This window comes from Ylistrum balloti, unplaced genomic scaffold (genome assembly GCF_031769215.1).
Source record: "Ylistrum balloti isolate Yb309-2 unplaced genomic scaffold, AGI_CSIRO_Ybal_v1 Utg371446, whole genome shotgun sequence".
Classification (NCBI taxonomy): Eukaryota; Metazoa; Mollusca; class Bivalvia; order Pectinida; family Pectinidae; genus Ylistrum; species Ylistrum balloti.
The window spans coordinates 457-14,794 of record NW_026782758.1 but is presented as its reverse complement, the minus strand read 5'-3'; the positions used below and the strand labels follow the sequence as shown (position 1 = coordinate 14,794).

At 35.2% G+C, this 14,338-nt stretch overlaps 1 protein-coding gene across 3 annotated transcripts; it reads right to left on the bottom strand.

Moving 5' to 3' along the window:
- Positions 1-1,791: 1,791 nt before the first annotated feature.
- LOC132562550 (uncharacterized) lies at positions 1,792-13,754 on the bottom strand. Of its 3 annotated transcripts, XM_060227297.1 has the most exons (5): positions 13,531-13,754; positions 8,554-8,643; positions 6,678-6,759; positions 5,550-5,615; positions 1,792-4,497 (listed from the first exon to the last, which is right to left on the bottom strand). In XM_060227297.1, the coding sequence occupies exon 5, from the start codon at positions 4,477-4,479 to the stop codon at positions 2,902-2,904; it is 1,578 nt and encodes a 525-aa protein (XP_060083280.1). In that variant the 5' UTR covers positions 4,480-4,497; positions 5,550-5,615; positions 6,678-6,759; positions 8,554-8,643; positions 13,531-13,754; the 3' UTR covers positions 1,792-2,901. The 3 variants fall into 3 exon arrangements, with proteins under 3 accessions (XP_060083280.1, XP_060083279.1, XP_060083281.1); XM_060227296.1 differs by lacking the exon at positions 8,554-8,643; XM_060227298.1 differs by lacking the exons at positions 8,554-8,643; positions 13,531-13,754 and adding an exon at positions 12,054-12,064.
- Positions 13,755-14,338: the final 584 nt, after the last annotated feature.

Genomic DNA, 14,338 nt, shown 5'->3' with positions numbered 1-14,338 from the left:
GGCGACGCTTGATCATCAAACATAAAAGTTTTCATAAATGAATAATTCAAACAAAACACCTTCTTGTAATCAATTTAGGTCTCAATTTTGAAAAATAAAAGTTGATATGTGATGATATGCGCCTTAAAAAGAAACTTATGTTCAAATTCATATCGATACAGAGTCTGGCGACAGTAACGAATGTTACTTTTCAGTACAGTTGCCAACATTTCTTTTGGAAATTTCTGTCTTGAAAACATAAATTTTCATCAGTAAATGCTCAGATTCATGACTTCTTTGATTTTATGAAAGTAAAATACTCCGAACTATATTGGTATTTTGTACAAGTTCCAGCGACATCGATTGGGGCATATTGCTGAGAATGAGCGAATTACCAACACGATATACATGTCACTGTTTTGGAAGTGCATAGTTCAATCGCCAATCAGTGGCTGCCAAACATTTCATAAACATAAACATTTCAAAGGTCTCATTTTCATTTGGTTGGTTGTTCCCTAAAACTCATCGGGGCACAGTAATTAATGATTTTAAATGAGCTACGACCAGACGAAACAAAAGCAGCCAATCACCGCCCTGCACGTAAATCGAAAATTAGTATCCTTAAGTGATAAGGTTAAGTCCGTGGTGAAACCAGACAGATAGACAGGCAGACAGACAAACAGAGTGTGGGTGTGGGTGCGCGCGCGAAATGAGTTTTTTTTCACACAAAATGTTTGCTTTCAAGCTACAAAATTTGCACATCACGTCAGAAAACTCTCTATGTCGTCATTATTCTGAACATGTGCGCCTATAGGTTACAAATAATTGTATTTCAACTACATTTCAAATACTTTATGGATTTAGTCCTAATGACACATTTCGGTGCTGATGAAACTGTACATTCAAAGTTTGTAGCTGGGTTAAAAGTTCGTACGTTTTTTGTTTCGTTTTCTTTTTACAATATAACAATTTTACAGGGGAAAATTCTTGATACGTGTTATAAGAAAGCAATGCTTAATTTTTCTCAAACAACCTGGTATCTTACATCTAACTCATGTCTTAAACTGTATAAATCTTCAATGTTTCATATAGGATCCCAAAATACATTTGACACAACGTGATCGTAATAAACACCATTAACAATCAGTGGCGAGATCTTGTCTAATTTTGTGCATTTATTATTTTAAAAAAACATCCATGGAATGCGTATCTGTGACACATATTGAAAATATGGGGCATGTACACCAGACCAACAGATTAGTTCAGCCTTTCCACGGTCAAATGTGCGTCAGTTCCTGTTAAATCATTGTCCAGAGTATTCTGATATCCTGTTAAATCATTGTCCCGAGTATTCTGATATCCCGTTAAATCTGAGTCCTGAGTGTTCCAACATCCTTTTAAATCTACTCTCGGAGTATTCTGACATTCTTTATCTAAAAAAACATCCATGGAATGCGTATCTGTGACACAAATTGAAAATATGGGGCATGTACAACAGATGAGCTCAGCCTTTCCACGGTCAAATGTGCGTCAGTCTCTGTTAAATCACTGTCCCGAGTATTCTGATATCCCGTTAAATCTGAGTCCTGAATGTTCTAATATCCTTTTAAATCTACTCTCCGAGTTTTCTGACATCATACTAAATCTCAACCGTGAGTATTCAAGCATCCTATATAGTCTGACACCTAAGTATTCCGACACTTTGTTAAATAGGAGCCCGGAGTATTCTGATATCATGTTAAATCACATTCCGGAGTTTTCTGACACATGTACAACAGAAAATATATAAAAACAGAAAAAATACAATATCAATGTAATTTTATGTATTTTATTGCTGATTAAATGGCAAACATACAATACACAGAGATAGGGTTACGGCATAATTTAATATAAACAGTTACTTTTAAAACGGAGATTATCCAAAGGTATTAACTAAAAATATTTAACAGAAATGTTTTTTTACAACTTTTTTTCCCCAGGAGGAATCAGCAATGTTTTTACACATTAAAGTAAATGTCATATTGATTTTTACACACACATATATTGTTTACAAAGTGAAGGGGGTTTCAGCTGAGTGGTATTCTACTGAGGACCTGAAGATAGACATTGTGATGTTCTAAGTTCTGTCTAATCAGGATCATTAACAGGATAACTTATTAGTGAATTGCTAAAAAGTTTTTGTTCAAAACAGTGAATTTTGACATTTAAATATTTTGAATTTTGCTAATTAACATCATTCATTTAAATGGTATTGTTTTTGTGATATGTAAATGTTAATTACAATGTTAGTTACCATGGTTACTAACCAGAGTAACACATATCTGTTACACACTGTACTGTAGTAGTACTGTCACACACTGTACTGTAGTAGTACTGTCACACACTGTACTGTAGTAGTACTGTCACACACTGTACTGTAGTAGTACTGTCACACACTGTACTGTAGTAGTAATGTCACACACTGTACTGTAGTAGTACTGTCACACACTGTACTGTAGTAGTACTGTCACACACTGTACTGTAGTAGTACTGTCACACACTGTACTGTAGTAGTACTGTCACACACTGTACTGTAGTAGTACTGTCACACACTGTACTGTAGTAGTACTGTCACACACTGTACTGTAGTAGTACTGTCACACACTGTACTGTAGTAGTACTGTCACACACTGTACTGTAGTAGTACTGTCACACACTGTACTGTAGTAGTACTGTCACACACTGTACTGTAGTAGTACTGTCACACACTGTACTGTAGTAGTACTGTCACACACTGTACTGTAGTAGTACTGTCACACACTGTACTGTAGTAGTACTGTCACACACTGTAGTGTAGTAGTACTGTCACACACTGTACTGTAGTAGTACTGTCACACACTGTACTGTAGTAGTACTGTCACACACTGTACTGTAGTAGTACTGTCACACACTGTACTGTAGTAGTTTTACATTGTTATCCCCAAACACTACCCACAGAACATCGTCCCTGTCTATACCTACAGCCCTTGTCCTCACTCTGTCTGTGTATATGATCCTGAGGAACTCACCACCTCCACTGAGGAGTAGGACACTACAGTTGTCCCAGTCCCCTATGATGAGGTTCCCCACACTGTCATACACCACATCCCAGGGGTTAAATGTTACACGTCCTGTTTGTGGTGTTTGTTTATATGTACTGGGGATGTCACCTCTATATACAAACACTTCCTGGAAGTCAGTATCCATGACAACAACACATTCCTTTCCATCACCACCGTCACTTTCATCGTTGAAATCAATCACTGTGACATTGTGAGTTACTGGACACTCTGACATCCTCCATGGTGTATACACTAATGGTTTCCCAGTCCCTACAGCCATTGTAGTGAGTACCATTTGACCTTGTGTAGTAAATTTACAGATGTGTTTGTCCATCCCCACAATGATATGGTTACTGGCTGTAACACATATACACCTGGGTTCCTCCTTGGTTCTGAATTTGTTTGTAAGTCGTCCTGATACCAGCTCCATGATGTTGTTTTGTCTGTCACAGACCCACAGTGTGTGTGTTGTGGGTGATAGACTGATGTCAGTGATGTCAGTCGTGTGTGTGACCTCCTGTACTACTTTACCTTCCCTGTTAAGGAGAGTTAATGTTTTACTGTAATTACTGATCCACACCTGACCATCAGTGGTGGGACATATAGACTCAATGTAACATGGAGACTCCCACTCCTTCACCACTTTGGTCTCTGACAGTAGTTGTTTACTTATCAATGCTTTCTTCCCTTTTACTCCTGTTTGTTGTTGTTTAGAGGATTGTTCCTGGTCACCTGATGCTAAGACTGACCGCTCCTGGTCAGCTGATGTTTGACCTGAGGTGGTAACTGTCCCTAAGGCCAGTTGTAGATGATGTTGTGGAGTTGTGTTAGGTGTGAAGCTGGCCGTACCCAGGACAGGATTCACTGGGAGATGTATTGACGGATGTATTTCACACTCTGTGTCGTAGATTTCCAGGTGAGAACCTTGCTGGAGGGCCACCTTACATTCCTGTAGTTGTTGTTTTAGTTGCTTGTTGTACGTATCCAGGTCTTTTTTGTACTTTAGAATCAGCCTGGCATTGTCCTCTTCCATCTGTTTGTAAACTGAGAGTGTCTGTGTTGTAAGTAAATCAAGGTCTTGTTTAATTTTATCTGTTTGAGATTTTAACTTGAGTGAAAATTCCTCAAAATTGCTGGTGTTGTTTTTAAGGAGTGTATCCACAGAAGATATATATTCCCTGACTTGTTTCAGGTCATTTTGTTCTGTTTTGTCAATAAAACTTTTAATATTTTGTTTCTTTTGAGGAGTAATTAAACTGAGTTCACAAACATCATGACCTTTGTGAGTTGTTGACAAACATGTAAGGCAGATAAGTTGATCACATTTCTCACAATAAAGTTCCAGCGGTTTCTCTTTATGTTGAATACATGTTTTCTGACCTTTAGGACGGAAAGCGGTTTGACCTATGGGTGTTGCCATGGTGAAGATCAGAGGAATCTGAAACGAAACAAAAAATTTTTTATATAAATTTGTTATATATATTTGTAGAGGTTTAAGTAACAAAAAATTACACGCTCATAAAATAATGAAAGACCCTACAGGTGTATTGGTGTACACCACTGTTTGATTTTAATTTGTTCTTTAAAATTTTTCCCTTCTTTTCTCTTGTTTCCTCTATTTTTGCTCTTTTATGAAATCTGAATAATCCTTTTAAGACAAAGAAATTGTAATATTTTACTGGGAAATCCAAGATATCTGTCAACCATGTTGTTTCTCTGACCAGTTCCAAAATAAAAAGGCAAAACTAGGGGCCAAACAGAAACCTACATATGGAATTTGAGAAAGATCCATCCAGTAATTCTCAAGAAAGAGAAATTATTTTTCTTAGCAAAAATTCCAAGATGGCTACTTAGCACCTACTGTGTTTTTTAATCAGTCCCTAAATCAAAATAGCAAAACAAGGGACCAAGTGGAACTACAGATGAGATTCAACAAAGTTTCATTCATTACTTCATCAAGAAATAGTAATAACAAACTTTCATTGTCAAAATCCAAAATGGCCACCAGCTGTTAACAGCCATTTTATTTCTACTGATCAATCACAAAAGAAAAAGACAAAAAGGCACAACTTGTGACTAAGGAAAACCTACATATTAAATTTGATCTCTAAAGAAATACACAGATCACAGACATAGGGCATTTTAAATAACCCACCATCATCAGATGGTGGGCTAATGAAAGGTACACAAACATTATATATGCAAGATTGGGTGAAATCATGGCATCTCATACAGCAGTCATAGCAAGATAATTTGGTCTTCTACAAACACACAGCCTCACCAATGTGAACCCATACCTGAAGTATAAAGTCCCAGTGATTAGAAATGTAGGACAACTTTTTTCTTTAATTTAGATCAAATGTCAAATGTAGACAGAGTGACCTGTTTTTGATAAAAGACACATCTCAGTAAATATGACATTCCAGTGACAAGTAGTGTAGGTGATACGGCTTGGACACATTCCCAAAATTAATTACATGCAAAACTCACCTTTTATATATGCCTTCAGCAGAACATGCTGGATATGAATTTTTCAAAATTAGGTCACCAAAATTTCTGAAAATAGCAAAAACAATATCTAACCATCCTTGAAAATACAAAGACTTTGTAATATGAAGATTACATAACAAGAGGCCCTAGGCCTTAACAGTCGTCTGAGTATAAAGACCTATAAAAAAAAGGCCAAATAGGCCTGAATTGCTCAACTACTCTAAAGCTTACAAAGAGGACATTGTAGGTTCATGAAAATATTTTCTGAAAACTTTAAATCCTGTTCCATATACATGCCACTACACAGATACCATGACCCCGGACCTATTGCTTGTTGAAAGAAGAAATTATTAAGATCTCGACCCCTTTGACCCCAGAGATCTTGAAAGCAGATTGTGGTCAATCATTTGAATAAATTTGGTAGTTCATCATCAAACTATGATAAAGATCCAATATCAAGAGCCTGGACCTTTCGGTTATTGAGAAGAAGTTGTAAAACAATTTTACCATATTTGACCCCTGTGACCTTTAAAACAAGGTCAATCATATGAACTCAAATGGTAAACCCTTCAGCCAAGCATGCCACAGATCCAATATCAGCAACCTGAGCCTTTTGGTATATGATAAAGTTGTTTAAAGATTTCAACATATTTGACCCATATGACCTTGAAAGTGGGTCAAGGCCATTTATTTTAACAAGGTAGCCCGTTTTCATTGCATGCTACAGGTCCAACATCAGCACCCTGATTTACTGGTTACTGGGAAGAAGTTGTTTACAAGATTTCAACATATTTGACCCCTGTGACCTTGAAAGTCCGTTAAAGTCAATAATTTTAACAAACTTGGTAGCATTTCATCCCATCATGCTACAGGGGAAATATAAGAACCCTGGGCCTTTTGCTTATTAGGAAGTCATTGGAATGGAAAGTTTATGCATGGTACATGGCAGTTGGCACAAGAAAATGGATAAAACACAATCGCCTAACAAGCGATTATTGTCTTTGGCTGCAGAGGTCAATACCTAGATTTATCAACCAGGTACGAGATCATACTTACCGAGGACATGTGTGATTGTTCTGGTTCTCAGATCATAATATCACAGATCAATCAATTTTCCACACCACTTACCAAATGTTTTACCAAATTTTCTACTGGACAAGTGCTTTCTGTTTCATCACCAACTGTGACTCACCACACTGCTATCTTTAACCTATTCAATAGATAAGGAAACATAATGAAATTGTGTTATGTTTGCTTGATGTAGTCCAGGCATTTTATAGTTTACCTCAAACTTACTGCATCAGCTTATAAAAGAAAATTGTTCATTATTTGTATGTTTTACTTTGGGTTTTTTTGTCAAATTTTTGTTTGTTTTTCAAAATTATTTGTTTGTTTATTTTGCTGTTTTTTGTTTTTAATTTTTTTTTGTGTTTGTTTTTCATTTGATTGTAATAAAAAAATTGCCAAAAATCTACTTTTGGAAACCTCTTATGTACCAATGGATAAGGGAAACTATCAGTATTGTAGGACCAATATATATACAGCACAGATCAACTACAAAAAGCAAATGAAAAACATTGGGAAAATATTGTACCATTAATTCCTGATGCATGCTAACAAAAGTATCGCAAGTCAGAATAATATACATCCTTTTCATGCCATTTAAGAGAAATACATGTACATCATTTACCAAAATAAATACAACTGTAGCAATAAAGTAAACATTCCTTATCAATATGTCACTGGAATAACACAGTTTATGTTATTTTAATAAAGACCACTAAAAAGACAAAAAAAAAAACCTTGTCTAGTCATTAAACAATGGGAGAAAACAGCAATACATAATTTTTTTAAACAAGAGGCCCATAGGTCTTTCTGACCAGGTGAGCTAAAAAGGAAATAATGGAAATAGATTCAAATATTTAAAATAACTAAGGGAAATAACTCTTCTAAATATTGTCAAGTCTAAATTCTGTTAAGGAATGCTGGTTTAAAGTTGAGAGAGATCTCATAAAAAAAATTCAATACTGAACAAAAAGGCATCAACTTTTTGTAAAAATAAATATGCTGTTCAGGAAATACAATTTCACCAAACTTAACACAATTACAATACAAAATACATTAAATGATGTACTCCATATATTGATATAAAATCAAACCAACCAGGGGAATATGGAAGTCCTGCATCTGTAATATCATTATCCTTTCTGGAGAAGTGGCTTTTCCTAAAGGCCAGAAGACAGAGGAACAGACAAATGGTCTTAGAGCAGTAGAACTTGTATATCAATTAATCAAACTCAGATGTTTTTAAAGTAATTTCAAATTGAGCCTCCAGTTGTAACTATGTTGGTCCAATGAAACAAACACCCCTATTATAGTGCATTTGCACTCTTGAAGTGTCATGAAATAGACAATCCTGAAACTTACATTTTTGCGTTGATTACATTTCTCCAAGTCAAGGTTCATGTAAAAGGTTGAATAAATACTTTCAATGTTTGTAATATGTGTATAACCAAGCATTTGGGCTGAAAATGGCTGTTGAAGTCAAAATCGTTGATTTTGTGTTTTTTATGTCTATAAAAATTTAATTATTATACCTATACCTGTAAGCTGTAATTTAAAAAAATAAATGAAAATGAATACAAAAACATTGGAAATGGTAATAATGAGTCAAAATGCCAAGAGGGTGAACAGTGCTATGTTTTGTGATTAATTAAAACACAAGAGATGTGTTAAAAACTGAGAGAGGTTTAAAATGCTGAAAAGAACAAAAGGCAATAAGGTCTTGAAATACTGTTGAATAAATATGCTGTTCAAGAAAAAAAAATTTGTGTTAAAAATACACGAGATCCCAGAGGGATCTTGGTGCCCACTGTTGTTTGATCTTTATTTGCTCATTGAAAGTTGGATCTTTTCCCTTCTTTTCTCCTATCGTTTCTGTTTTTGCTCTCAACAATAAGAAATTTGAGCATTCCTTTGCAGAAATAGCAATGATAATCTTTACCTGCCAAATACAAGATGTTTGCCTGGAAGCCATTTCGTTTTTCTGATCAGTCCCGAACTCAAACAAGCACAACTCGGAACAAAGAGGACCCTATACATAAAATTTGAAAAGATCTATGGATCAATTTGCTAGAAATAGCGATAAAACACTTTATAAAATCAAATTCCAAGATGGCCACCTGTTCGCCATTTTCTTTTTCTTACCAGTACAAAAATCAAACAGGCACAACTAAGGATCAAAGGAAATATACACATGAAATTTGAGAAAGATCTATGCATTAGTTATCTAGAAATAGTGATAAAAAACTTTCAAAACAATTTTTTTTCTGATCAGTCTAGGGAAAAAGGGAAACCTATATAGGAAATCTGAGAGAAATCCACCCAGTACTTCTCAAGAAATAGCAGCAATAAAATTTTCTTGACAAAATCCAAGATGGCCGCATGTCTGCCATTTAGTCTTTCCGATCCAACCTAAAATCATATGGGACATTGGGAATCTACTTAGTACTTCTTAACAAATAGGGATAACAATCTTTATTCGGCGAAATCCCAAGATGGCTGCCTGTTGGCCATTTTATGTTTTGGATCAGTCCCAAAATCAAATGGGCACAACTAAAGAACAAGAGGAGCTTATACATGAAAGGTGAGAAAGTTCTTTGAAGTATTTCTCAATAAATAACAACAAACTTTCAAAGTCAAAATCCGGAATAGACCCAAAATCAAATAGGCACAACTAGGGACCATTGGTAACCTACATCTGAAATCCAGTACTTCTCAAGAAATACACTTAAGAACATTGTTTACAGACAGACAGATGAAAGACCATGGATGTAGGGTGTTTTGAAAAGCCAACCCATCTGATGATGGTGTGGTAACATAGGATAATGAATCATGAAAAATGCTTACACATTTTAGCAGACACCTGGCCCCAATGTTGACTTTTTTAACAGACTGAGTTTTGTTCCATAATACATTTTGTTCCTGGTGTTTTTATTATAGTACACTAAATGTAGTTTGGGTAAATATATAAATACAACTTAATTATTCGAAATAAAGTATTTTAGTCTTTAATGTTGTAATAACTAACAAATCTAGATGCAGAATATTATTCTAGAGTGATAAAAGAGTTGTTGTCTGTCAGAGTTACCTCCCTTATATCATCACACAAAAGTATTCCATGTTTGCTTGATGATAATATATTTTCATTTAATTTATTGACAGAATAATTATATTTGAACTGAGTACACTTTACAAGATATGTGTTGATTTGAAGTGTCTATGTAAATATCCTGGTACTTGGGTATTGAGTGTGTAATTATCAAAAAGCACACGTCAACATTGTGCATTGTTTGCAAGATGACAACACAGTGTGTGAACTGTAGGCGAAAACAAACCCAATCAGTAATTATATAAAACATAAGAGTTACCTTACGTGGAATGACTCCTATTTTTTAATTGCTTTGATTATGACTTATTTTATCCAGGTACAACGCACTTCTGTCATTTGTAGTAATTATAAATACATACGCAATTAATTAGCAGCTCATTTTAAAGCTTGGTCTTTTTCATATTAACAAATAACCTTATTGACGGAACATCACACTAGTGTGTTACTGACTCCGGGGATGTAAAATGTTCGTTCTCTGACGATTTAAGGCGGTGCCCCATCCCCATGTACGTACCACGTACAGGCGAGACTTGAGCTATGACCAAACTGTTTAACCACGGACTACAGATTTGAAAGTCTATGCTTTAACCTGATTTTTTTTTCTCACAAAAGTTACGTCAATTTGCATCTTAAATACATCTATCACACCATTTTGCGAGGAAATCTTCCTCCTCTGTCGTCTGCAAGGATGGTTTCTGTCAAAGTCGTCGCAGCGCTTTAAAGTTTGAAACTTTACGTAGGGGAAGTAACTCCGATAATATTAATTTCTGCTTCGTGAAATTCTTAACTATTTCTTACTGTATTTTTCGATTGAAAGATCTTTTCGGTCACATTTTGCGAGTTTCTAGAAATATTTACAGTCAGAGATCAGCATTTGCGTTGTGTTTGTAAGGTAATCTTAATAGCATAATTTCTATTAATTTGGACAGGATTGTCAAAAAGGAGCTTGTAAAAGCCAATTTCAAAATAAGAAAAGCAAATTTTGAAACAGACCTGAACTAGAAACCAACTGATCATATTTATATTTAAATCACCGTCTTCTATACAACAACATAGGATTTTTTAAGAAGTTATAAAGGGCAAATTCGGCGTCCATTGACAAAAGGGGAGAAATAAAATAGATTTCGGAAATAAATATTGACTAAAATGTTTACCCATTAAAATACAGACGTAAAACCATGGCAGTTTTGTAAGTAACATGTTAATATGTATCTCCTTGAATGAATGAAGTTGTAAATTTGAGACGTGAGAACCGTGAATAACTGATATTGACAGTTTGTGATAAGTTAAATATCATAAGACAGTACCTGATCAGCTGTACTTAGTCAAATTAGTTTTAAATGCATAATGACATTGCGTTGTCATTACAATTGTCTTTGTACAATTCCTTGTTGTAATTGCTTATCTACATGTACGGACTAATAAACAGACACTAATACTTCCTTGTTGTGTGTTGTTGCTAACAGTCACGATAAGACCGGTATATTGCGCAGTTGATCTGTCAAGGTTATTTTTAAAGTTCCGAAGTGTAACTGTTGCGTAGTGTCAGATAATTATATGTTGAACAGGGAGCTCTACCTAACAAAGAGATGGCGCTTAATCCTGCCTTACACTAATTCAAAAGATATCTTTCTACTTCTTTCATAATTTTCATAAATACACATTTCAGTATTTTAAATAATTTATCATTTAGTATTTTAAGCTTGAAATAAAGTCAGTTGGTCTCATGTTGTTCTTACTATCACTACTGCTTTTACACTTGTCTTTATAGTTAATTCAGATGACCGTCAAGGTTCGTGGTCCTCTTGTTGTTCCAACTATCACTACTGCTGTTACACGTATGATTTTTTTTATAGCAAATCACAATTTGGCGAATCTTTCCAACCACTACTTTCCCAATCATAGAGGGATACAACAATCGGTAAGTACCAGGTTATCATATTTCAGTAACCACGGCTGTGGTATTGGTAGATGTATGATGTAAAAAGAAATAATACATGTACTGTAAGTATGTATACTTCTGTACTGTGTAATAAGACATACCTATATTGTAGGTACATAAACATGTGTATCGTGTAATGACATACATCCATACTGTAGGTATATACACATATGTATTTAGTAATAAGATGTTCCTGTAATGTTACTCAATATACCTGCAATCCCTCTACCCTATATCACCCTAAAACGGTTGTCAGTTGCCTGTTGCAAAAATATATTCAACCCTTTCCCACACTCACCACAAAACCCCTCTGGACCGACTCAAGTACCCCAAAAATATTACACGCACCACACCACCCTATCTTACCTTACGTGAATACATTATAACTTACATGGATGTTTGAGAAAATGAGGTTTCAGGAAGCCAACTCTGTATCTTCTGATTGTCAAAAGAAATACACAGACCATGTTATTGTTTCTCTCTTTCTATTATAGCTCTTATCCTCCGAATAAACAGATAAATTCCTTGTTATAATTGTTGATCTACATGTACGGACTAATAAACAGACAATATTAGTTCCTTGTTGTGTGTTGTTGCTAACAGTAACGATAAGGTAGGTAGATTGCACAGTTGATCTGCCAAGGTTATTCTTTAAAGTTCTGCAGCGTAACTGTTACGTATTGTTAGATAATTATATGTTGATCATGGAGCTCTACCTAACTAGAAATGGAGCTTAACTTTCTTTACCGTAATGTAAAAGATCTCTTTCCACTTTTTTTTTCATTTTATTTCAGTATTTTGAATTATTTATCATTTATTAGTTTGAACGTGAAATTTTATTTCCTGCGGTTTCAAAGATACTGCCACATTAAATATCGATCTAACGCAAGCGGCAGTCATCAGTTCCATGACTTATCTAAGGTCAGTGAGCTTCCTGGTGTCCATGTTATCACAACTGTTGTTACATATATAGCTAAGTCAGGTGACCGTCAAGGTCAGTGAGCTTCTTGGTGTCCATGTTATCACAACTGTTGTTACATATATAGCTAAGTCAGGTGACCGTCAAGGTCAGTGAGCTTCTTGGTGTCCATGTTATCACAACTGTTGTTACATATATAGCTAAGTCAGGTGACCGTCAAGGTCAGTGAGCTTCTTGGTGTCCATGTTATCACAACTGTTGTTACATTTATAGCTAAGTCAAGAGACCGTCAAGGTCCGTGGGACAATTGTTGTTCCTACTATCACTACTGTTGTTACACTTATGTCTTTATAGTCAAGTCAGATGACTGTCGAGGTCCTTTGGCCTCTTGTTGTTCCTACTGTCACTACCGTTGTTACACTTGTGTCTTTATAGGTAATCGCAATTTGACAAACCTTTACAACTACTACTTGTCCAATTATACAGGAACACAACAATCAGAAAGTTTATGATGTTCATGCGGGGTTATCACATTGCAATGACCATTCACTGTCATGATCATTCCCTTTTTCTATTTTTAGTGTAGCTGACCAATTTGCGAGACATACCGCTCTGTACAAAACCCTTAACACATATTATTTGGTAATAAGACATACCTATACTGTAGGTAGATAAACTTGTGTATCGGGTAATGAAACATACCTGTACTGTAGGTATGTACACATACGTATTTGGTTATAAGACGTGTTTAAAGATACCTGCATTTCACCATATCCTATATCACCCCACAATGGTTGTCGGATGCATTTTGCAAAAATATATTGAACCTTTTATCACACTTATCACCCACACCATTTCACTCCACAACACCTCTGGACTGTCTCTTGTGCCCCACAAATCTTACACACACCACACCACCCTACCCTCAGGTGAATACATTAAAACTTACCTGGATGTTTAATGAGAGGTGTTTTCAGGAAGCCAACTCTGTATCTTCACACTTCTGATTGTCAAAAGAAACACACATACAAATGTATCATCACTGTCGACCAAGTTATTGTTCCTCTCCTTCTTCTATTAGAGCTCTTTTCCCCCCGAATAAACAGATAAATTCTTTTGTAATTGCTGATCTACATGTACGGACTAAACAGACACTAATACTTCCTTGTTGTGTGTTGTAGCTAACAGTGACAATGAGACCGGTCTATTGCGCAGTTGATCTGTCAAGGTTATTTTTAATGTTCTGCAGTTTAACTGTTACACAGTGTTAGATAATATGTTGAAGCTACTTGTACATAGTTATACCTCTTTCTGACTAGATATTGAGCTAAATCATGCTTTACAGTAATGTGAAAATCATCTTTTAATTTCCTTCATAGTTTTTTTTTATTCAGTTTTATCATCACAAACACATAACAATACATTGTACATCATAAATCTTCAAACTACAGCAAATTTGTTGACCTTGTATTCTTCACATACAAAGCAGATAATTCATTTTTCACCACACACATACCAACTGACAATCCAAGTGCACACTGGTATTGAATATACCACACATATGATACTAACCACACATACAGCTTACATGTACATACACACTTGTATTAGCCAAATGTCACGCATACAACACAAACCACCACTAGTACTGATTAAAACAATAATGTATGTACTTGGTATGAGACCATGCATCCTCTGAACAGTATTGGGTTATTAATAAAACATATATATAGATCTATAAGAGAATAGTGAATGTA

Bases quoted from the DNA above. Each gene is read 5' to 3' on its own strand.
- LOC132562550 (XM_060227297.1), bottom strand. From the start codon at position 4,479: ATGGCAACACCCATAGGTCAAACCGCTTTCCGTCCTAAAGGTCAGAAA.